This window comes from Esox lucius, chromosome 22, assembly GCF_011004845.1.
Source record: "Esox lucius isolate fEsoLuc1 chromosome 22, fEsoLuc1.pri, whole genome shotgun sequence".
Classification (NCBI taxonomy): Eukaryota; Metazoa; Chordata; class Actinopteri; order Esociformes; family Esocidae; genus Esox; species Esox lucius.
Window position 1 is genome coordinate 1,408,458 of NC_047590.1, and position 24,985 is coordinate 1,433,442.

General features: G+C 44.6%; 1 protein-coding gene across 7 annotated transcripts in view; it reads left to right on the plus strand.

Moving 5' to 3' along the window:
* Positions 1 to 24,985, plus strand: part of LOC105020077 (dedicator of cytokinesis protein 9) — a 57,590-nt gene that overhangs the window by 6,652 nt on the left and 25,953 nt on the right. For 4 of the 7 annotated variants that reach the window (XM_029116751.2, XM_029116749.2, XM_034289617.1 and 1 more), the window contains exons 2-29: positions 7,767 to 7,883; positions 9,887 to 9,976; positions 10,129 to 10,211; positions 10,483 to 10,552; positions 11,559 to 11,654; positions 12,194 to 12,328; positions 12,565 to 12,739; positions 12,944 to 12,987; positions 13,583 to 13,657; positions 14,452 to 14,592; positions 14,798 to 15,013; positions 15,131 to 15,253; positions 15,481 to 15,563; positions 15,718 to 15,840; positions 16,133 to 16,212; positions 16,325 to 16,509; positions 17,291 to 17,356; positions 17,763 to 17,855; positions 17,941 to 18,049; positions 18,137 to 18,255; positions 18,349 to 18,435; positions 19,241 to 19,482; positions 21,484 to 21,553; positions 22,375 to 22,509; positions 22,626 to 22,844; positions 23,012 to 23,095; positions 23,649 to 23,760; positions 24,112 to 24,290. In XM_029116751.2, coding sequence (XP_028972584.2) covers positions 7,767 to 7,883; positions 9,887 to 9,976; positions 10,129 to 10,211; positions 10,483 to 10,552; positions 11,559 to 11,654; positions 12,194 to 12,328; positions 12,565 to 12,739; positions 12,944 to 12,987; positions 13,583 to 13,657; positions 14,452 to 14,592; positions 14,798 to 15,013; positions 15,131 to 15,253; positions 15,481 to 15,563; positions 15,718 to 15,840; positions 16,133 to 16,212; positions 16,325 to 16,509; positions 17,291 to 17,356; positions 17,763 to 17,855; positions 17,941 to 18,049; positions 18,137 to 18,255; positions 18,349 to 18,435; positions 19,241 to 19,482; positions 21,484 to 21,553; positions 22,375 to 22,509; positions 22,626 to 22,844; positions 23,012 to 23,095; positions 23,649 to 23,760; positions 24,112 to 24,290 — 3,351 coding nt within the window. Of the gene's footprint in view, positions 1 to 930; positions 1,513 to 6,305; positions 6,594 to 7,766; positions 7,884 to 8,036; positions 8,096 to 9,886; positions 9,977 to 10,128; positions 10,212 to 10,482; positions 10,553 to 11,558; positions 11,655 to 12,193; positions 12,329 to 12,564; positions 12,740 to 12,943; positions 12,988 to 13,582; positions 13,658 to 14,451; positions 14,593 to 14,797; positions 15,014 to 15,130; positions 15,254 to 15,480; positions 15,564 to 15,717; positions 15,841 to 16,132; positions 16,213 to 16,324; positions 16,510 to 17,290; positions 17,357 to 17,762; positions 17,856 to 17,940; positions 18,050 to 18,136; positions 18,256 to 18,348; positions 18,436 to 19,240; positions 19,483 to 21,483; positions 21,554 to 22,374; positions 22,510 to 22,625; positions 22,845 to 23,011; positions 23,096 to 23,648; positions 23,761 to 24,111; positions 24,291 to 24,985 lie in introns of those variants that run through there. The other 3 variants (XM_029116752.2, XM_029116747.2, XM_034289618.1) reach the window with 3 other exon arrangements.

The following is a 24,985-nucleotide window of genomic DNA, read 5'->3' on the forward strand; positions in this document are numbered from 1 at the left end:
GCTGATGGTGGGGGGTACAGGGGTCTAGGTGATGGTGGGGGGTCCAGGTGTCTAGCTGATGGTGGGGGGTACAGGGGTCTAGGTGATGGTGGGGGGTCCAGGTGTTTTTAGGTGTTGTAGGTGTGGGCTCTCAGACTAGAAATAGGCTTCATAAATCAGAAAGATCTCATGTCTGACTTTTCTTTGAAGAAATGAGGATGACATCATTTTCCAAATCACTGTGTCTGTGTCCTGTGCAGTCTTGGGTAATGTTGTATGACTGGGTAATGTTGTATGACTGGGTAATGTTGTATGACTGGGTAATATAGTGTGTGAGTGGGTGATGTGTGTGTGAGTGGGTGATGTGTGTAAGTTGGTGATGTGTGTGTGAGTGGGTGATGTGTGTGTGAGTGGGTGATGTGTGTAAGTTGGTGATGTGTGTGTGAGTGGGTGATGTGTGTGAGTGGGTGATATGTGTGTGAGTGGGTGGTGTGTGTGTGTGAGTGATGGAGTGTGTGTGGTTTATAGTGTGTGTGGGTAATGCGTGTGTGTGACGTGTGTGTGTGATGTGGGTGATAGAAGGTGTGTGTGTGTAACCTACAGTGTCACTGCTTACGAGAGCAGAGGACCAGTAGAGAGTACGATCTGGAGAGAACAGAGATGGTTTAACTGGCAGAGTGAGAGACAAGCAGTTCAAAAGAAGAATGAGAGAGAGGAGGAATAGAGTGAGGGAGACTTAAAGGGCAGAGAGGTAGAGAGTGTGTGAGTGAGTGAGGGAGGGAGAGGTGAGAGACTTAAAGAGATTGAATGAGTTAGTGATAGAGGGAGAAGAGAGACAGACTTAAAGAGCGTGAGTGATTGAGAGAGGGAGAGAGGGAGAGAGAGAGGGAGAGAGAGAGGGAGAGAGAGAGGGAGAGACAGGGAAGATTTCTAGCAGCAGAATCAGCAGTACTAGAAGGAGCAGACTGTCAGAGCATCAACGCCCAACTCATCTCTCTCCTCGTCTCCATTCCTCCCTCCCTCTCTTCCTCCATTACTCCTTCTCTTCCTCCATCACTCCCTCTCTTCCTCCATCACTCCCTCCCTGCTAATGGGGGGCCTTTACTGAAACGTTTGACCACTGGATTTACAACCGTGTGTCCTTCAGCCTTAGGTGTTATTATTCAGGGAAGTGGGCTTCCCAGAAGTCTGCTGGACACTTGAACACATCGAAGAGCACAGTCAGTGAAAACAACAGTCTTACATCTTGCGCACGGGAACCAGGTTGGACTGAATCAGGGAAGACCCGGTCAGAAATCTCAGGTAGAGGTCAAAAGTTATAGGTCATCTGGACGGTGATGCTGTTGCCGTGGTGACAGCACAATGGGCTGCACTGGCAGTGTGTTTCTGCTCCAGAGCCTGCGCTCTGTTCTGACGAGGAACTGTGGTTATCGGGTCACGTATAAGGGGACTGATGAGCCGGAGGCACCTGGGGACAAACAGGAAGCAGTCAGCTTGACCAGTTCTCTCTCCTGGATCCCCTCTACAGCTCTGGTAACAACCCTCTGACTGGTCTTAAATATGTATGTTTCTGTTGTTGCATTAAAAGCGTGTGTCTGGGTTTCTGTTGCTGTGGCGCTGATCCGTGTTCAGAGTAATCAGAAGGTTCACTATGTTAGCTCTTAGGCTTTGGCAAAGACAGAAGTGTTTTCTAAACTTCCCGCTTTTGGATGTTTTTCATTGTCGCATCATTTGAGTAGAATGACAGCCTTTGGGGATCCTTGCAGTGCCTTTATCCTCCTGTGTGGGCCAACCCCCTATTAGATTCATCCAATCAGATGTTTGTCTATGCTACCATTGTGTCAGTTTGTCTATATTGCTGTACAGTAAGTAACTGCAGATGCATATCCGCCCATAAGTATGTGACATAGTATGCAATAGACACGTGTTTTGGTATTTGACAAACTACAAATATTTTTGGAGAATAGCTTCAATGGTTCTGGTGTCATAATTAGTGTCACAGGAAGACATTAACTCAGTCTTATGATATGTTTATAACCAAATGGGGAAGTGGTTGCAAATGAATAAGAAAACTCTCCCCTCTTAATTGATTTCCTGGACAAACTAAAAGACAGATTGGCCCAGCCATATTCCTGCGGGTTGACTGTATTGCGCTTTGTTTCATGACTTGAATCTTGGTGCTGAGAGGGCGTGGCCCCCCTTCGGAGCTCTGTTGTAGACATCCTCACATTCCTTCTGGAGCTCCTAGAGCACAGCCGGGGATTCTACCATATGGAGGTCGATCTCGAGACTTTTTCAGCCTGTCACCTGGGAATGAATGAGACCCCAGGGAGCTCGCTATAGTTATTGTTTTTGACCATAATCTGACCATAATCTGACCATGACCTGACCGTGGCCTGACCGTGACCTGGTCGTTACCTGACCGTGACCTGACCGTGGCCTGACTGTGATCTGACTGTGGCCTGCAATTTATGTATTTGCATTTTTTGGGAAATGGGGTTGTATGTATGTGCGTGATAACTTCCATGACATCTACACGTATGATAAGTTCCATGACAACTACATATGATAAGTTCCATGACAACTACATATGATAACTTCCATGACAACTACATATAATAACTTCCATGACAACTACATATGATAACTTCTATGACAACTACATATGATAAGTTCCATGACAACTACATATGATAAGTTCCATGACAACTACATATGATAACTTCTATGACAACTACATATGATAACTTCCATGACTACATATGATAACTTCCATGACAACTACATATAATAACTTCCATGACAACTACATATGATAACTTCCATGACAACTACATATGATAACTTCCATGACAACTACATATGATAACTTCCATGATGTATTTACATACTTGGTAGCTTTCATCCTTCTAGATCTCAGAGCAGAGCCCCCGCCCCATCCTGAAGGCTATGATGTCATACTCCAGTCAGGGAGGTTCCCTCTCCAGAACCGTACCAGCTAATCTAGTCAACAGCTGAAGGGATATTTAAGCCACCTACACACTTATTCTCTCCCAACGGCCTTACTTTGGTTCCCAACATTACGTCAATCTGTTCTTATTCAATTCTCTCAGGCTTGTGTGTGTGTGTGTTTGTGTGTGGATCTAGGGAAGGGTGTGAGTAGCAAGTTGGCTTCAAGCTGGCTTAAACAAGCGGCTGTAATCCATCTCTGTCTGTCTCTATCACTTTTTCCTGCACGTGATGGTAAAGTACAGTTATGCACATGGACTCATAAACAAAGTCATTCACACATAATGAATGATCCCATTGGTGGCTGGTCACAGAGTGGTGAGGTGAGGGGGCGTGAGGTTGTGCAGCGTTCTGGTTGAATGAAGATGACCTCACTCTGACAACAACACCATTATCATGCCGTCTCATGCAGTCACCATGATCATGGAGGATACAGTCTGAACACTGGCATAGAGCTTTTACTGTCAGTCTAGCCTGATGCTAGACAGAATGGATACTGTTTTGTCAGAGTGACCTCAAACGTTGCCTGTTTGGGGTGAATGTGTGGATTTCTACTAACCGTAACGCTAACATGTTTATTCACAGTGACCTAATTCTATAAAACCTAACCTATTCATTTTCTTAACCTGCTATGTTAGTCCTTCTAACCTGTTAAATTACGTTCTCAACCTGCTGTGAGAATGTATTCCTTCCTTAAGCTGTATACCATCTAGTCAATACCTCTTTGTCCTGCCACACATGAACAACTACATTGTAAAGCCAGTTTGTTAAGCCAGTTCCCATCCAGTGTGAAGGATGATGGAAGTATTTTCACAAATTGGATGAGCTTTAGCCCATTCACTGGAAGTGTACAGGAAAATACAATTGTTTTCCAAAGACTTTGAGTCTTATAATTAATTTAGCGAAAGCTGGATATCATGTTAAAAACCTCTCTTCAACATAAACACAGTATCAAAGAGTTCTCATCTGACTCTTGGGAAGTAGATAAAATGCCTTGGTTCCCAAATCCTGAAGTACTCCTTTGATCTGGTCTAGAGACAGGAATGACGGAGCTGAGTCCTCTGTGGCTGTTGTTTTCTCTGTGGAACTGATATTTGGTTTATAATGAAGTCTCCTTTGATGTCATCTACACTATGTCAAGTCACTTCTCCCTCTTCTCCTCTTCTCCTCTTCTCCTCTTCTCCTCTCTCCCTCTCTATTCCTACATGTCTCTGCTTTCCTCCTCTCTTTCCGTCTCTTCTCGTTGTCTCTTACTTCCTCTCTGGTTCTCTCTCTCTCCTCATTCTCTCTGTTTCTCTCTCTCTCTTCATTCTCTCCGTTTCTCCCTCTCTCTCGCTGTTCCTCTGACAAATCTAAACAATTGGCCGATAGTTTTAGGTCTCTATAGATGAGTGGTTTGTGGCAGAACAGGGAGAATAAATGATCATTGATTGGCTGATTGTAGTGACCATGGTCGTATCACACGAAGTGGCTTAAACGCCTTCACTCAGTGATGCATTAAAACCACATGGTAATGTTGTCAATGGATACACTACCAAAACATAATCCCAGATCAGATAAAGCCTTTCTAAATGTGGTTATCCTCAAACGAAGTAGAATATCCCAGAGAGTCGAGGAGGAAGACTGTCCAGCAGAGAAATGACATCAAAGCTGCTTCAGAGAGGAATGTAGTGGTGGAGGGGGCTGGATAAATAGAAAGGTTTAGGGAGGGCTGAGGGGAGGAGTGGGGGAGGAGTGGGGGTGAAGTGGCTGGGATGGAGAAATGGAAGGGTGGAGAGACGGAAGGAGCAATGGATTATAAAGGAACCGTTCCTGTGGTGGGCTCCCGGTCAGCAGGGGTTCTCCGCCAGGCACTGTTTGAGGGTGTTGACGGCTGGATGAAAGGTTCTTGTTTCCACTGTGAGGAAGGCAATGCAGACTTCATTCAAAAGTAAATGCAGGGTAACTGGGTAATAATTGCAGGGTAACAGGGTAATAAATGCGGGTAACAGGGTAATAACTGCGGGGTAACAGGGTAATAACTGTGAATAACAGGGTAATAACTGTGAGTAACAGGGTAATAACTGCAGGGTAACAGGGTAATAACTGCGGGGTAACAGGGTAATAACTGTGACTAACAGGGTAATAACTGCGGGGTAACAGGGTAATAACTGCGGGGTAACAGGGTAATAAATGTGAGTAACAGGGTAATAACCGTGAGTAACAGGGTAATAACTGCGGGGTAACAGGGTAATAACTATGAGTAACAGGGTAATAACTGCGAGGTAACAGGGTAATAAATGTGAGTAACAGGGTAATAACTGTGAGTAACAGGGTAATAACTGCGGGGTAACAGCGTAATAACTGCGGGGTAACAGGGTAATAAATGTGAGTAACAGGGTAATACCTGCGAGTAACAGGGTAATAACTGTGAGTAACAGGGTAATAACTGCAAGGTAACAGGGTAATAAATGTGAGTAACAGGGTAATAACTGTGAGTAACAGGGTAATAACTGCGGGGTAACAGGGTAATACCTGCGAGTAACAGGGTAATAACTGCGGGGTAACAGGGTAATAACTGCGGGGTAACAGGATAATAACAAGTGTTTTTTCTTTTACCTTTATGGACACATTTTGCATTTTGTTGATCTTCACTTTATTCTATTGCTTTGCTCTATGTGGTGTGTTATACTGTGTTGTACGTAATGTACATTCAGCAGATGCTCGTAGGCAGAGCTGTTAATAGCAGTGACAGGATATCTTTACATAATGGTTCCATGCAGGAGTTGTCTGTTGTTTCTTAATGTACTGTATTCTAGATGTACAATGTTCTGTTGTGCTTTATTGTGTTCTAAAGCAGTATTCTGCTCAGTTCTATTGTGTTCTAAAGCAGTGTTCTGCTCAGTTCCGTTATGTTTAGAGCAGTGTTGTGTTTTATGTTGTGCTGTGTTATAGAGAGGTGCTGTGTTCTGCTTCTTTGTTCTGCTGTGTTGTACTGTGTACTGTAGCAGTGTTGTGTGTTCTATGTTCTGCAGTGTTCCATTACAGGCAGGTGGATTCATGTATCACGGGACTCAAAGAGCTGGGCCCTTGTGGTTCTGAGGTGTTGGATAGTTTGGGATTCAACATGGCAAGTCTCCCCATCTATCAGGGGTTAGAGACAGCCCCTCCCACAAACAGCTGTGCAGCTGTGAACAGGCGTGTGTATGAGAAAGGGAGGGAGAGAGAGAGAGCGAGATAGGGAGAGAGAGAGAGAGAGAGATAGGGAGAGAGAGAGTGGTAGCTGTAATATAGTTGAGGGGGATCACGCTGTAAAGTTGTTCTACATTTGAGAATGTCTTTGCAGTGAGCATGAAACTATGTTGCTATCAAGTCCTAATCTGGAACATGTAGAACCCTTCTGGAGGACGTGTTCCACTGACTGGCTGACTGGACCTGGGGTTCTGACTGGACCTGGGGTTCTGACTGGACCTGGGGTTCTGACTGGACCTGGGGTTTGGTAGTCCAGGATGCAGGGGTGTGGGGGCAAAGTGGCTGGGAAGGAGTTGGTGATTGAGTCTCCTCAGCAGTACAGGAGTCTAACAGGAGCAGAAGGGCAGGGGGGGACATCACTACCCTCACTGATGGTAAGTCTGGATGAATACTCTCCTCTCTAAACCAGGGATGACTACTCTCCTCTCTAAACCAGGGATGACTACTCTCCTCTCTAAACCAGGGATGACTATTCTTATCTCTAAACCAGGGATGACTATTCTTATCTCTAAACCAGGGATGACTGCTCTCTCCTCTCTCTAAACCAAGATGACTACTCTCCTGTCTAAACCAGGGATGACTACTCTACTCTCTAAACTGGGGATGACTAGTCTCTCCTCTCTCTAAACCAGGGATGACTACTCCTCTCTGTCTCAGCTCTATCATATTACCTCAGGTCTAATATTCAGACACATTGTAGTGGATCTGGGGAAAACATTTTATGTAGACTGAGGTATTATAACATCTGTATGTCCTAGGAAAAAGTTTTGTAATGTAACCCCCCCCCCAAACTACCCAAGTATTTCCTGTGGAATATCATAGCTCTGTTTGGAATGCTGGAGGAGGTTCTGGTTCTGACCAGACAGGGAGGTATTAACCACAAACCCCTAGTAGCCAACCTCGCCAGAAAATGCTCTCATAGGACAGCATCATATTCAGGTTTGCCAGGGTGGACCAATCACAGGGCAAACCTCGCCAGAGAATGCTCTCATAGGACAGCATCTTATTCAGGTTTGTCAGGGAGGACCAATCACAGGGCCGAGCTCGTCTGGCTGTGACCTCATGTCACCGTGACTGGTACAGTGGAACACAATGCCTATCCCTCCCCCTCCTCCCTCCCCCAACCTCCTCCCCCTCCTCCCTCTCCTCCCCCTTGTGCCAGAGAGCCCCTGATTGGCTGCTCAGCCACCTCCATCTTCCACAACAATTACAAGTCACTGTGATCATGAGAGTTTAGACCCGCCCACCACTACATCCTCCATCACACTGACATGTTGTATTTCCACTTAGGACACACCCCACTGTTCTGAACAAAACTGTGCACTTTTCAGCTTTTCATTGATATTGCCTTGGTAACACCTTCTCAGAAACAGCTGACTCGATGATGCAGTTACAGTCCTAGATATATGCAAACCCAGCTCCCCCAAATTTATCCAACTAGAGCTAACAATGACATTATGCTGGAATGATCTTACTCAGTAGGAGGGACCCACTTTTTCTTGACCTTTAACCCTACCAATAATGTAACATCATTTTGTTTTCCACAGGTCAAGCCGAAGGTCATTGAGCCTCTGGACTATGAGAGCGTGGTGTTGCAGAGGAGGACTCAGATCATCAGTGATGCTCTACGGGACATGCTTCAGTACCCCACGGATGACTTCCAGGTTAGTGATGCTCTATACGGGACATGCTTCAGTACCCCACGGATGACTTCCAGGTTAGTGATGCTCTATACGGGACATGCTTCAGTACCCCACGGATGACTTCCAGGTTAGTGATGCTCTATACGGGACATGCTTCAGTACCCCACGGATGACTTCCAGGTTAGTGATGCTCTATACGGGACATGCTTCAGTACCCCACGGATGACTTCCAGGTTAGTGATGCTCTATACGGGACATGCTTCAGTACCCCACGGATGACTCTGGTGGTTAAGACCACTGTCAGTGTGCCAAAAAATACAGATTGAAGTGCTCTCATTTGCAGCATTTTAAGCCATAGAGACAGAAATACCAGGAGACAGAGAGACAGGGAGACAGAGAGATAGGGAGACAGAGAGATAGGGAGACAGAGACACTTGGAGACAGAGAGATAGGGAGACAGAAAGACACTGGGTGACTGACAGATGAAAATAGAGAGACAGTGAGACAGCAAAACATGGAGATTGGGGATCCTAGCCATGCATACATTGCTCCAGGCATGTGGCACTGTTTGATAACTGGATCAGGGTTTTATATTAAGTTTGGTTCCCAGAGGAGTACCTCACGACTGAAGGCTGTTCTACTGGCATTTTTGCAAAGTGAGTTTGACATTTCAGTATTTGTTGGTCCTCAGGTGCTCATCCAAAGTTCTCTGGTGTCACTTCTTCCAGTCAATCTCTTCTGGAGTCACTTCCTCAAGTCATTCTCTTCTGGAGTCACTTCCTCAAGTCAATCTCTTCTGGAGTCACTTCCTCAAGTCAATCTCTTCTGGAGTCACTTCCTCAAGTCAATCTCTTCTGGGGTCACTTCCTCAAGTCAATCTCTTCTGGGGTCACCTCCTCAAGTCAATCTCTTCTGGGGTCACCTCCTCAAGTCAATCTCTTCTGGAGTCACTTCCTCAAGTCAATCTCTTCTGGGGTCACCTCCTCAAGTCAATCTCTTCTGGGGTCACCTCCTCAAGTCAATCTCTTCTGGGGTCACTTCCTCCAGTCAATCTCTTCTTGTAACAGGGGCTCTGATTGCTCAGTGGTCTAAGTCTTCCTTTCATCTTGTCACTTTGTCTCAGTCTCAGATCTTGACAAAGTGAGGAAGACTATATTCTTTCAGACAATGACTGTGATATTGGATTGTGCTCCAGCGAACTGATTTTGGACACTACAGACACCCGTAGCTTGGTGTATTGAAGAAAATGGAAAATGGGGAACAGAAAGAAGCGTCCCTTGGAAGCGGGGACCATCCAATGCGGGGTTAATGGCTGTGAAGGGAATGCAACCAATTAGTTGCCAGGTATTCCTAACGCTTGAGTGATGTCAGACCTTCACGGCTCCAGAAGGCCACACAAATGTACATTTATTTGGGTGACATCAGAGTTGGCATATTTACGTCTGAACATTATGATCTTGTGTTTTATTGAATGTAAATATTTATACGATGGGCAGTGGCACGAGTTCTGAATATACGTCAGGGGAATGTTATAGTGAGGAGTGATTATTTGATAAGAAGTGGAAGGACGACCAATGGAGCGTTCCTCCTCCCCCTCCCTGTGCTACTATGGAGGATCAAAGGTCACAACAGCCCCAGGATCCAACCCGTATCTGGTGCTGTTCACCCTAGAACTGTCTCTCTCCATCCATCATGTCTATCTGGCCGTCTATCTGTCTGTTCAGAGACATCATATCAGCATGACTGGAAGATGTAGGTCTCCTCTTGGGTAGAATTTAGTGTCTCCACGAAATCTATGTTTTTAAAAGTTTTAATAAGAATGTTTTAACAGAAGGTATTTTATTGTATTTTTGATTTAGAAACAATCTTACAATTTTGTAATGGCTCCATCCTATACCAACTCCACAGGTGATAACACCAGTCACTGTTGTACTGAATTGTCTGAAGAGGAGCCTTTTATGTTAGTCGTTTCAGTGTATTTGACATGCCCTCATTCCGCGATGTCATGTCTGCTTTGTCCCCAGATCTCAACAGTCCGACATCAGGGCAGAACTCTGGTCTCCACGGTCCCTGACAGAGCTGAGAAAGAAGCCCGTAGCCTTTTCCTCCAAGAGGTTCGATCCACTTCATAACAGTGTGACCTCATCTGGAACAGCTGCACCATTTTAACTTTAATGTTCCTTCCAGTATCCATGTCATCAGTTAACCCTCCGCAGGTCAGGGGAGTCCGGTTTGTTAAAACCCCACATTTCCTGTTTTCTCACAGTGCATCAAGACATACAAGTCTGACTGGCATGTTGTTCAGTATAAGTATGAAGATTACTCAGGAGACTTCCGGCAGCTGCCAAAGTAAGTTTATGTATTTTTTTATCCAAAGCGAATTACAGAGGCAAATCTATTTAAGTCCCTTGCTCAAGGGTACATGAACATATTTTTTCACTTGGTCAAGCTCCAGGTTATCGATAAAGTTCTGATCTGCAGAAAAATGTAGGATTAACGTTCAACTTCTGATCTGCAGAATGAGTGAGGTTCAGGGTTCGAGTTCCGACGAGCTGAAAGGCCTAAGGTCCAGTGCTGCCACTGGGTTTGGTTGATGTTGCGTCTATGTTATGTTTTACAGTAAAGTTTCCAGACCAGAGAAGCTGACGGTGCATCTGTTTGAGGTGGATGAAGATGTGGAGAAAGACGAGGTATAAACTTTTGTTTGAATGTTTTATTGACATTCAAAGTGTTTTGACAGGCTGAATAATTGAACGCTGCAGCTCCTTCCTTGGAGACAGCTCAGCACATTGTAACAAGGACCCTAAGTGCTGCTGAACACACTGTTTACATCTTATCAGTGTGTCCTGACTCCTCCCACTGTGTTGCCCTATAGGATACAGCCTCTAGGATGTTTAAACGTTATCAGTGTGTCCTGACTCCTCCAACTGTGTTGCCCTATAGGATACAGCCTCTAGGATGTTTACATCTTATCAGTGTGTCTTGACTCCTCCCACTCTGTTGCCCTATAGGATGCAGCCTCTAGGATGTTTAAACGTTATCAGTGTGTCCTGACTCCTCCAACTGTGTTGCCCTATAGGATACAGCCTCTAGGATGTTTAAACGTTATCAGTGTGTCCTGACTCCTCCCACTGTGTTGCCCTATAGGATGCAGCCTCTAGGATGTTTACATGTAATCAGTGTGTCCTGACTCCTCCCCCCTGTGTTGCCCTATAGGATGCAGCCTCTAGGATGTTTACATGTAATCAGTGTGTCCTGACTCCTCCCCCCTGTGTTGCCCTATAGGATGCAGCCTCTAGGATGTTTACATGTAATCAGTGTGTCCTGACTCCTCCCCCCTGTGTTGCCCTATAGGATACAGCCTCTAGGATGTTTACATCTTATCAGTGTGGCTTGACTCCTCCCACTCTGTTGCCCTATAGGATGCAGCCTCTAGGATGTTTAAACGTTATCAGTGTGTCCTGACTCCTCCCACTGTGTTGCCCTATAGGATACAGCCTCTAGGATGTTTAAACGTTATCAGTGTGTCCTGACTCCTCCCACTGTGTTGCCCTATAGGATGCAGCCTCTAGGATGTTTACATGTAATCAGTGTGTCCTGACTCCTCCCCCCTGTGTTGCCCTATAGGATGCAGCCTCTAGGATGTTTACATGTAATCAGTGTGTCCTGACTCCTCCCCCCTGTGTTGCCCTATAGGATGCAGCCTCGCTGGGGGCTCAGAAGGGGGGACTATCTAAACGTGGCTGGCTCTATAAAGGCAACATGAACAATGCCATCAGTGTCACTATGAGGGTAGGTGGTTATATCTGAGTAATTTAGCAATGCTCTAAATTAAGCGCCTTCCTCAAGGAAACATTAAAAGTTGTTTCACCTAGTCGACCTGAGGATTCAAACCAGCAACCTTTCAGCTACTGGCCCAACGGTCCACCTATCTATTACACCTGCCATCCAGAACCAAGACCCTGGGCAACGTGTTCCAATCACTTAACACTTTGCTCCTGGCATGTGGATCACTTAACATGTCTTTGGAGACTGGGATCAGGATGCTTGGGGCTTCTCTGATGTGTTTTAGAATGGAGTTGAAATACAGTTAGTCAGTTACTGTGGTTACTGTACTTTAATGTTCACAACATTCTGGTAATATTTCCTTAATAGAAAGGGGTTCCAAAAATCCTCAGAAAAACCTTCGAATATGGGGAATCGTACTGAAATATTGCGTTTTCTACTCCCCACCACTTCATAGGAAAGCTGTTTCAAGAGCGTTCCGGAGCACTTCCAGTGTCTCCCTGAGAGTTCTGTCTTGATGTTCTATTCTGATTGTTGGTCTCTAGTCGTTTAAGAGGAGATACTTCCACTTGGCGCAGCTGGGGGACGGGTCCTATAACCTCAACTTCTACAAGGATGAGAAGACCTCCAAGGATCCCAAAGGAACCATCTTCCTTGACTCTTGTATTGGGGTTGGCCAGGTAATGAACTCCAACTCTTAACGCTAGCAACAACACCACTACAAAAAGTACTTATCTACTATTATAAACTGTCACACTACCAACATCATTACACCAGTAAAAAGTATTGTTTTGTGAAACCACTGATATATAGTCTGATATACCACAGCATCCAGCCAATCAGCATTCAGGGCTTTAACTCTGAATTTGATAATAACCAGTACTTAATAGTTTCTGAATTACGTGGTATGTTACAGAACAGTAAGGTGCGTCGCTTTGCGTTTGAGCTGAAGATGCAGGATGGGAGCAGTTACCTGCTGGCAGCAGACAGTGAAGCAGAGATGGCTGACTGGGTCTTCACCCTGAACAAGATACTCCACAGCAGCTTTGATCTGGTCGCACAGGACAAGAGGAATGGAGATTTGCATGATGGTGTGTGTGTGTGTGTATGCGTGTGGGTGTGTATGCGTGTCTGGGTGTGTATGTGTGTGTGCTTGCAGTTGAACCCAACAGAGGGGAGTTGTTTCTGTAAAAACCAGACCTCTGGTTCAGAGCCAGATGTCTGTGCTTGTTATCAGGCCTCTGCAGTAGAAAGCTGTGATGTTATAATGGACCTCCTCTTGCTCTATCTTCCAGATGATGACCTGGCAAAGAAAGATGGCTACCAGGACAGTTTCCAGGTCGGTCCTGCCCACCCCATTCATCTGCACCACAAGCTCAGCTGTATTAAGGAAACACAACAGTGATTCAGTGTTTAACAGATCCCCACTTTCTAAAACCTTTCATTCAATGGGAAATATGAGAAGTTACAGAAGAGATGCACAACTTCCTCTCTGATTCTGGACACCTGTGTCTTAGACCTGGCCAGGATAACAGGATAAACTGTATGATGCTTCCCCATGAAATCCATTAAACAGTTAATCAAGTTTGTTTATACAAGGATTCAAAGACAGTTTGGATCATGTCAGTTCTGGTATTTAAACCAGTAAACCTTGGAACCAGTGTCTGGTTCACTCATGTTACCCGCCCAAATCCCGCACCGCCCAGGTCCTCTGGATTCATTCAAATGTTTTTACAGCTGGTGACGTTGCTTGAACCACACTGAGAATTCTGAAGCTTGAAAGCCAATTGTCCAGTATTGTTGAAACCAGTTGTATGTAGAAACCTGTTGTATGTAGAAACCTGTTGTATGTAGGAACCTGTTGTATGTAAGCATGCTGTACTCTGATAGACGCTTGACTACTGTGTAACTATGACTCGTTATTTTTTCTCCAGACAGCCAAAGACATTGAGTCGAAGATTAGGAGTGAAACTCGGCTAAAGCTGTTCACCCTGGACCCTGACACACAGGTAGCCACAACTTGGCGGGTGACTCTGCCCTGGCGGATGACTCTGCCCTGGCGGGTGACTCTGCCCTGGCGGGTGACTCTGCCCTGGCGGGTGACTCTGCCCTGGCGGGTGACTCTGCCCTTACGGACGACTCTGCCCTTACGGACGACTCTGCCCTTACGCACGACTCTGCCCTTACGGATGACTGCCCTTACGGACGACTCTGCCCTTACGGATGACTCTGCCCTGATGGGTGACTCTGCCCTTACGGATGACTCTGCCCTTACGGATGACTCTGCCCTGACGGGGGACTCTGCCCTTACGGATGACTCTGCCCTTACGGACGACTCTGCCCTTACGCACGACTCTGCCCTTACGGATGACTGCCCTTACGGACGACTCTGCCCTTACGGATGACTCTGCCCTGATGGGTGACTCTGCCCTTACGGATGACTCTGCCCTTACGGATGACTCTGCCCTGACGGGGGACTCTGCCCTTACGGATGACTCTGCCCTTACGGACGACTCTGCCCTTACGGATGACTCTGCCCTGATGGGTGACTCTGCCCTTACGGATGACTCTGCCCTGGCGGATGACTCTGCCCTGGCGGGTGACTCTGCCCTGACGGATGACTCTGCCCTGACGGATGGCTCTGCCCTGACGGATGGCTCTGCCCTGACGGATGACTCTGCCCTGGCGGATGACTCTGCGCTGGTTTTCAGCCGCTGACACAAGTTTCTGTCTATTTGGAAATGCTGCTGTGCTTCCAGTTGAACCCAACAGAGGGGTGTTGTTTCTGCATGTGTTTCCATAGAAACTAGACCTCTCTGGGATTGAACCAGACGTCCGTCAGTTTGAGGAGAAGTTTGGGACCAGAGTCCTGGTGAACTGTCATTCCCTCACATTTAACCTGCAGAGCTGTGTGGCTGAGAATGCTGAAGGACCCACCACTAATGTAGGTCTTTCCTACTTCCTGTCAGTCCTGGTCTGTTTCGCCCTGTTTCGCCCCCACTTGCTTCCTCCATCTCTCTCTCTATCTCTGGACTGTCATTTCTCTGTCACTCTTGGTGGTGTGGATATGGATGTTCCGTGGCCTTACTGGAAGGATGTAGTAACACCCGAATACACCCATCTTCTACCCCCCCCCACCCCCGCCCCAGGTGGAGCCGTTCTACGTGGTTCTGTCTCTGTTTGATGTTCAGAACAGCCGGAAGATCTCAGCTGACTTTCATGTGGATCTGAACCATCCTCTGGTCAGGGGGATGACAGCGGCCTTCCGGCCAGAGGAGAGACACCTCAACGGGGGAGGAGATGGAGACAGACCTCCATGGCGGGCCGACAGGCTACCAGAAGAGGCACTGCAGTACCCTAGACAGGTGAGACGCCCATTTCTACCCAGGTACATGCCTGTTGATGGTCTTCGGGACAAAGTCTTAATTAGGTTTAATTATTCAATAGATTTTAAAGTTGATTTTGAGTAACTCTGTGCCCAGGGAGTGTTCTCGGTGACTTGCCCCCACCCTGAGATCTTCCTGGTGGCTCGGATAGAGAAGGTTCTACAGGGAGGCATAACACACTGTACAGAACCTTACATGAAGAGCTCTGACTCCACCAAGGTAACCAGCTATGGCCCTAACCCATAACCCCTGACCCCTGACCACTAACCCAAACATACACAACTGTACATGTGTTCTATAAGAGGTCTGACTTTGTTATCACTGTAGTAAATAATGAAACTTTATGAATTTTAAGGGGAAGAGCCCATTGAGAATGTCAGTTTATACTGTAGCACACATCAGTTTCATTACCATGGCAATGGGCTGTCTTCTCTCCTATTGGTCAGGTGTCTCAGAAAGTCCTGAAGAATGCTAAACTAGCCTGCAGCAGACTGGGAAAATACCGGATGCCCTTCGCTTGGGCTGCCAGGTACAATGAAAACACTCTCCTCGTCTTCCTCAGACAGATTGTTTGTCCTCCCTCAGGCAATCCTCTTCTGTTCTAGAGAATGGATCGGAAACCCTGTCTGTCATTTCTTCTGTGTTTTTGAGGTCTGTTCTGCTGTGGTTTCTCTATCTTCAAGGCCGGTATTCAAAGACGCTTCAGGGATGCTGGACAAAGCTTCTGGCTTCCTGGCCATCTACAGGCAGGACAGCGGCAAGCTGTCTGACAACGACATGTTGAAGCTGCTCACTGACTTCAGGAAGTTAGTTCATCCTCCCAATCGACAGCCCTGCTGTGTCTGAAGTTGAAAGGATTTAGTTACTGTACCTGTAGATAGCCATTCATAGAACAAATGTAACATCAACACTAGCTAACTAACATATTTTTTACTTCTTTTATACTGCATGCATAATCATATAAATGGTTATTCAGACTCTGGGTATGTAGAAATATGGCATAGAATCCCTTAGTGCCATTTTAATGTTCTGAAACTAATGGCTGAGGTCCTCTACATCCCACTTCCCCACTGTGACCCCTGAACCTTCTCTCCTCAGACCAGAGAAGATGGCCAAGCTCCCTGTGATCTTGGGAAATCTGGACATTACCATTGACAATGTGGCTCCAGATCTGACCAGTAAGAATTTAGAAAACTTCATCAGAACCTTCTAGTATCAGACCAGAAGGGCGAATTTATGGAAATCAGGCTTTTACTATATGTTTTTGTCTGTCTGTCTGTCTGTCTGTAGACTGTGTGACATCTTCCTACCTCCCAGTAAGACCGTTTGAGGGGACTGAGCCCAGTGCTCTGCTGGAGGTGGAGGAGTTTGTTCCCTGCATTGCCAAGTGTTCCCAACCATTCACCATCTACAAGAACCATCTGTATGTTTACCCCAGACACCTTAAATACGACGGACAGAAGGCCTTTGCCAAGGTATCTGGATTACCCAAGTCTTACACTTTTAGAGCTAGTTTGTCAGACATTGATTGAAGAGAGTTCTCAACTAAAAAGCACTTTCAGTGCAGAAGTGGGACAAAAATACCCTCAGCCATAATGCAGCAGAAGCACTTAACTTCCTGATGTACATCAATGTACCAGTTAAACTGATGAGAGAATTGAGAGAGGTCTCTGAGGCAATGAAACACAGCTTGCCAACAGAACATTTATTAGGATGGCTTTCTGAAACACAGCCTGCCAGCAGAATGTTTATTAGGATGGCTTTCTGAAACACAGCCTACCAGCAGAACATTTATTAGGATGACTTTCTGAAACACAGCCTGCCAACAGAATGTTTATTAGGATGGTTTTCTGAAACACAGCCTGCCAGCAGAACGTTTATTAGGATGGTTTTCTGAAACCCAGCCTGCAAACAGAACGTTTATTAGGATGGTTTTCTGAAACCCAGCTTGCCAACAGAATGTTTATTAGGATGACTTTCTGAAACAGCCAGCCAACAGAACGTTTAGTGTTTTCCTCAGCAGGTCATTTACAGAACATAAAGAAACTTTATCGCTTCTCCTCACAATATTCTGTCTCTATCTGACTATTCCTCTGTCCTGACTTTCTTGATAACTTATTTGTTTGGATAACATGTACTTACAGTACTATGACGGTCATATATGTCGGTGTAATCTGACTATGTTGTGATGAATTAAATAGCTATTCTTCGCTCTGGAGAAACTTATATAATGCCTTTCTCTCACTCTCCTTTCAGGCCAGGAATATTGCTGTCTGTCTTGAGTTCAAGGATTCAGACGCAGAAGATTCTCAACCTCTCAAGGTAAAATCAACATAACTAAAACAGCACAGATTTCATTAGTTTGAACATTAGACTGTTCCCTCATAAATGCAGCACCGACATGTCCCAGCGACACCAGCCACAGCTAAGACTGGTCAGGTGAAACAGAGTCATGGTATCTGTTCTGGTATTGTCCACTGGTGGCTTGTCAAGACCAGAATGAGTTGTAACATCCTAATATCAGATTGTGGATTGACTTGCTGACTGTTCTGTTGTGGGATCTGTGGGATCTGTCATTCAGTAGGACATTTCAGTGAGCTCTTGGCTGCAGTATTTCTTTTTGATGCAATTTGACTTCCAGCTGTTTGTGAATATCCATCACTGTAAAGAATACTTTATACGTTGTTCCTGTGTATCTATGGTAACCATCTCCTCCCTCTGGTTCCAGTGTATCTATGGGAGACCAGGTGGACCTCTCTTCACCAAGCAGGCCTTCGCTATTGTGTTACATCACCAGCAGAACCCAGAGTTCTATGATGAGGTACGTAGAACCCACTGCCCTTTTCCGTGCCCCTAGAACACGGATCATGCCAGGTTATAACACAGAGAATGAATCCCTCCCTCAGATTAAGATTGAGCTGCCCCCTCAGCTCGATGAAAAGCACCACCTCCTCTTCTCCTTCTACCACATCAGCTGCGACTCCAACAGCAAGAAGGACCAGGTGGAGGCTCAAGGTACAGCATGGCTTTACTCCGAAGGTGAAGATAGCTGTTCATTTGTTCTGAGTGTCTTCCACATCAGTGATGATGTTTATTCCTCAGTGGGCTGGGCTTGGCTGCCTCTGCTCCGAGAGGGCAGAGTGATCACGAACGAACAGCAGATGCCCATCACTACGGCCCTGCCACCCGGGTACCTCAGCATTGGGGATGGCGTTGTCAAGGTAACAGGAGGGGCGTGTTTAGATGACTGGGGAGGTAATGCAGGAACAGAAAAATACAATAATATTTCTGTTTGCTTACTTCCTTACTTTCAGCATTCTGGTCCAGAGATAAAATGGGTGGATGGAGGGAAGCCGTTATTCAAACTTTCAACTCACCTGGTTTCTACGGTCCACACCCAGGTCTGTACCTCACCACAGACCACTGACACCCAGGTCTGTACCTCACCACAGACCACTGACACCCAGGTCTGTACCTCACCACAGACCACTGACACACAGGTCTGTACCTCACCACAGACCACTGACACCCAGGTCTGTACCTCACCACAGACTACTGACACACAGGTGTGTACCACCCCACAGACCACTGACACACAGGTCTGTACCTCACCACAGACCACTGACACACAGGTCTGTACCTCACCACAGACCACTGACACACAGGTGTGTACCACCCCACAGACCACTGACACACAGGTCTGTACCTCACCACAGACCACTGACACACAGGTGTGTACCTCACCACAGACCACTGACACACAGGTCTGTACCTCACCACAGACCACTGACACACAGGTGTGTACCTCACCACAGACCACTGACACACAGGTGTGTACCACCCCACAGACCACTGACACACAGGTCTGTACCTCACCACAGACCACTGACACACAGGTGTGTACCTCACCACAGACCACTGACACACAGGTCTGTACCTCACCACTGACACACGTCTGTACCTCACCACAGACCACTGACACACAGGTCTGTACCTCACCACAGACACACAGGTCTGTACCTCACCACAGACACACAGGTCTGTACCTCACCACAGGCTGCTGAAAGAGCTCACTTGGACCAGTTCTAGGTCTTTATTCTGTCAGGCAGTCCTAAAGGTTTGCACATAAGATTTCAAGCATTATCTTGGGGTGTTGGGTATATTGTTAGCCCTAACCTTCTATGGTCTGGGTCTTCATTTCTCCAGGATCAACACCTCCACAACTTCTTCCACCACTGGCAGAATATGGAGTGTGTTCTGGACGGTCCTACCACTGATCCCTCTGATCCTCTCCTGGGGTCCCCGGAGCAGGAGCTCATCAAATACCTGAAGAGTCTCCACGCCATGCAGGGTCATGTGATGGTCAATTTTCTACCGACCATACTTAACCAGCTGTTCAGTGTTCTGACCAGAACCACTCAGGAGGAGGTGGCGGTTAACGTGATCAGGTGAGGGTTTCCCTGGCGACAATAGGGAGACCGATATACACTTGACTTTGGTTGTTGCAGAGGAAATGTTGGCAGAAACTTTAGTTAGCCGCTATGTGTGAATAGGTCTGAAATTGTTTCCGTGTTTTTTTTTGCCTTACTTTTTGTAGAGCCAAATTGAGCTCCAATGTATTGACCGTTAGAAAATAAAAAGGTAACTGAAATATTTCTTGAAAATAAAAATGAAAGCAAGATTAACAAAAATATATTTCATCGTAAGAAAAAACTAAATTAAGTCGAATTAAAAAAAGATATTCAAACGGGGTAAGTGTATGCCCAAATCATGAAATGGATCTTCGCCTCCGATCTTAAAACATCTTCGTTCAAACATGCTTTTTTCACATATAATTTTTTTGCATTCATTCAAGTCGTCTCTTCTCAAAACCAAGTTTTGAGCCTCTATTGGCGTGGAGGCGGGGCTTTATCCTGGCATTGAATTCTCGCACCTGAATAGTCATGAATCACACCATTATAAGGTGGAAATCATAGCCTTTCCATGCACTGCTTTGCCAATGCAACCTGTGGAGAGAAGTTTAAGAATTGTATAAGGTAGGCTAAATGTGTACATTTAAACAGAATAATTAACTGTTATTCCCAGGTTGCATCAACGTCCCTGTTGCCATGGTCACAGACACAAATATGGATGAAAGTTTAATGTGTTCTGCTTATGGAGGCACTATACCCAAAATAATCTCCACTCAGGTTAAGGTAACCAGGGTGACAGGATTAGATAAAACATGGAAAACTCACGGCTTGTCAGGCCTATCAGCGCACAGTCTAAAGTGTGCACTATGGTTTATTTAACTAATTAATAACTATCGATGTTCATTTACTATATACACTTCATAATGTAAAAAAATTTGCCGTTATTTGGGTGGCAAAAAAACTAAATTATAATGCGGTAAAAGTTTATACTTAGCTTATTAACTGGACTTTTTTTGCTGTGCTGTTTCCAAACCATTATGCTTAGAGCAAATGGTCATTGGCCCCTGTTTCACTTCAGTCACCAGAACACGTTAAACTTTCATCAATATCTTAGTCTGTGACCATGGCAACAGTGACATCGATACAACCTGGGAATAGCAGTTTATTATTATGTTTAAATGTACATATTCAGCCTAGGCCTAGTTTATACAATTCTTGTATAAGTTGTATTGGGAAAGCAGTGCGTGGAAAGGCTAAAATCGAGAATTCAATGCCCAGATAAAGCCCCGCCTCCACGCCAATAGAGACTCATAACTTAAGAAGCGAATGTGAAAAAAACTTTGAACGAAGAAATCTTACGAAGACGCGAACATCCATTTGATGACTTTGGCATACACTTTTAGCACGTTGGAATAATTCTTTTCATACGATTGAATTTAGTGTTTTTCATACTATTAAATATTTGAGTTGTGTTTTTCTTTTCTTACAGTCAACACATTTGAGCTCAATTTGGCTGCATAACGTTTTGTGTAATATGTTGTTTAAATTATCATATTCTACATGTATTCTCACAATTCTATGTTTGAAAGTCAGTGGTTTTGATGGGGCACAGATTGGGTCATACAGTACATGACACAGTTTACGTTCAGGGACTTCAGTGGTGTCCACCAAGGTACAATTCTACAACCAGTGGACCAAAACCGTGGAATGCATCTTTTTAAGGAACTCAGTTTTTATTTCTTAAGAGGGGGCAGAACTCAGCCTTTGAACATTTGAGGTCCCAGTTCTCCTGCCAGTCAGGCAATGGTAACCACGGTTACCGATGAAACTCCCAGTCTTTCATCCTGGCCTCATCTGTATGGAAGCCTTTTATAATGTCAAACATACAGTCATTAGCTGCGATCACCCGTGGCTAATACAAATGCGTTCAATCTCCTGTGGGCCTTGCTCTGACTCTTTGATTCTCACAAGGTGAAATTTAAATTAGGTTGTTTAGGGGTAAAACGGTTTGTTTAATTGCTGGTTCCTTCTTTCCAGGGTGATGGTTCATATTGTAGCTCAGTGTCACGAGGAAGGACTGGAACACCACCTCAGATCATATGTTAAGGTACAGTAGGACTTTAATACTACACCTTAATACTATATCATCTGAAGATAACACTCTATTATCTAAAGGTAAGATTATACCATCTGAAGGTAATACTATATCAGCTGAAAGTAATACCAGACCATCTAAAACTAATAATATATAATCTGAAGTTAAGATTATACCATCTGGAGTAAATAATACTTAATCTGAAGTTAATACTGTATAATCTAAAGGTAGAATTATAACGTCTGAAGGTAATACTAAACCATCTAAAGGTAATACTATATCATCTGAAGGTAATATATCATCAAATACAAGTATGAAACTACCCCATCATATTGTAAGGTAGTAACAACTATAAATCAAATGCTACAATAATACTGTATCTCCTCAGCAGTAATACTGACCTCAAATCAAATACTACTGTAATACTGTATCTCCTCACCAGTAATACTGACCTCAAATTAAATACTGCTTTAAAACTGTATCTCCTCACCTGTAATACTGACCTCAAATCAAATACTGCTGTAAAACTGTATCTCCTCACCAGTAATACTGACCTCAAATCAAATATTATTGTAATACTGTATCTCCTCAACAGTAATACTGATCTCAAATCAAATACTACTGTAATACTGTATCTCCTCACAAGTAATACTGATCTCAAATCAAATACTACTGTAATACTGTATCTCCTCACCAGTAATACTGACCTCAAATCAAATACTACTGTAAAACTGAATCTCCTCACCAGTCATAGTGACCTCTCTTTCTCTCCTTCTCACTCCCTCTTTCTTCCTGACTGTCTTCATCCACCCCCCCTCCTTGTGTCTGTGCAGTTTGTGTTCACGCCAGAGCAGTACTCAACAGGTGGGGTCTCTACTCCTAAGTGTGTGCACGAGGAGCTGGCTAAAGCCATGACAACCATCTTCAAGCCTTCCACTGACATCCTTGCCTGCAACAAACTGCTTAAGGTCTGTTACTACAACCTGCTGTTACTGCTTACTCACTGTTGACTTGAGTGAATCAAATGCTTCCTGCTGTTATAGAGATCCGGCATTTTGACGTTTTTTGTCATTTTGTATTGCAGTATTCATGGTATTTTCTGGAAGTGCTGGTGAAGTCCATGGCCCATTACCTGATTGTGAGCGGTAAAGTCAAACTGTGTAGAAATCAGCGTTTTTCAGCCTCGTTCCACCACACCGTAGAGACTCTGATCCACATGCTGATGCCTCACATCACCCAGAAATACAAAGACAACCTGGACACGGCTCGCAATGCCAACCACAGCCTGGCCATCTTCATCAAGGTATTAGACAAACTCCCCTCTAATTATTTTCATTACTTTAATACTTTATACGAATATTTGTTATTTAATTTCCAAACAGTAAGACAAATTATTATTTTGGAAGCAATTTTAGGTTTAGTTGCAAACACAAAAAAATAAATGCATCCAATCTGTCTGTTTTCACTTAGCGCTGTTTCACCTTTATGGACAGAGGCTTCGTCTTCAAACAGATCAACAACTACATCAACTGCTTCCTACCTGGAGACCCCAAGGTAACCTAACACTTAGAGACATAGAACCAGGAGAGCCCAAGGTAACCTAACACTTAGATACATAGAACCAGGAGACCCCAAGGTAACCTAACACTTAGAGACATAGAACCAGGAGACCCCAAGGTAACCTAAGACTTAGAGACATAGAACCAGGAGACCCCAAGGTAACCTAAGACTTAGAGACATAGAACCAGGAGACCCCAAGGTAACCTAACACTTAGAGACATAGAACCAGGAGACCCCAAGGTAACCTAACACTTAGATACATAGAACCAGGAGACCCCAAGGTAACCTAAGACTTAGATACATAGAACCAGGAGACCCCAAGGTAACCTAACACTTAGAGACATAGAACCAGAAGAGCCCAAGGTAACCTAACACTTAGAGACATAGAACCAGGAGACCCCAAGGTAACCTAAGACTTAGAGACATAGAACCAGGAGAGCCCAAGGTAACCTAAGAATTAGAACCTTAGAACCTGGCCTATATTCTCACCCCACCCTCCCTTTCTCTCCTCTCTTTGCCCTCCCCCTCTCCCTGTTCTCACTCCCAGACCCTGTATGAGTTTAAACTGGAGTTTCTGCGGGTGGTGTGTAATCATGAACACTTCGTGCCCCTCAACTTGCCGATGCCCTTCAGCAAAGGAAGGATCCAGAGATTTCAAGGTAAATTACAGAGAGACTCCATTCCAAGGTATATTACAGAGAGAGACTCCATTCCCAGGCATATTACAGAGAGAGACTCCATTCCCAGGCATATTACAAAGAGAGACTCCATTCCCAGATATATTACAGAGAGACTCCATTCCCATATATATTACAGAGAGAGACTCCATTCCCAGATATATTACAGAGAGAGACTCTATTCCCAGGTATATTACAGAGAGAGACTCTTTCTATCTCTTTTCTCTCAAGCATTTTAAGATACACTTGAAAGAACAAAACATACCTGTTAACATTTTGAAAGGCCAATTGTATATATCCATATTTATTTGAAATGTTTCACGTTCCTCTCAGACCTTCAGTTGGACTACTCTCTGTCTGAGGACTTCTGTCAAAACCACTTCCTGGTTGGTCTTCTTCTGCGGGAGGTGGGTGGGGCATTGCAGGAGGGCCGTGAGGTCCGACAGCAGTCCATCCATGTTCTGAAGAGTCTGATGATCAAACACACCTTTGATGAGCGTTACCAGGCCAAAGTGAGTGACTTGGTTCTGTTGGGTTCATTTAAATGCCTTTATTTAGACTGAAAGTTATTAAGAAAAAGTCATTTAAAGGCCTGAAAACGGTTTTCAATGATTGATGCCGCGTTCTATATTTTGTCCTCCAAAATGATTTGTACCCTTGATAAAGGCTGTGAAAGTAAAAAACACAGCTAAATTGATGCAATTTTTAGAAATAAGTAATACAACTGCACTAAAAGAAAATGTTAAATATGTTTTTTTTATTTTATTGCTTATTATTACTGAAATAAATAATAAAATGTTCCTAATATTGTTGTATTTCTATTGTACTGGTTCTAGGGCCCATGGAAATAATCCCAGCTACATATAACATATATAAGACTATATAACAAGGTTATCAGACTATTTAACCAGGTTAGAGTTATAAGACTATATAACAAGGTTAGGGTTATAAGACTATATAACATGGTTAGGGTAATAAGACTATATAACAAGTTTAGCGTTATAAGACTATTTAACAATGTTACGGTTATCAAACTATATTACATGGTTAGGGTTATAAGACTATATAACATGGTTAGGGTTATAAGACAATATAACATGGTTAGGGTTATCAGACTATATAACATGGTTAGGGTTATAAGACTATATAACATGGTTAGGGTTATAAGAATATATAACAGGGCTATGGTTAAAAGTACATAAGAGGG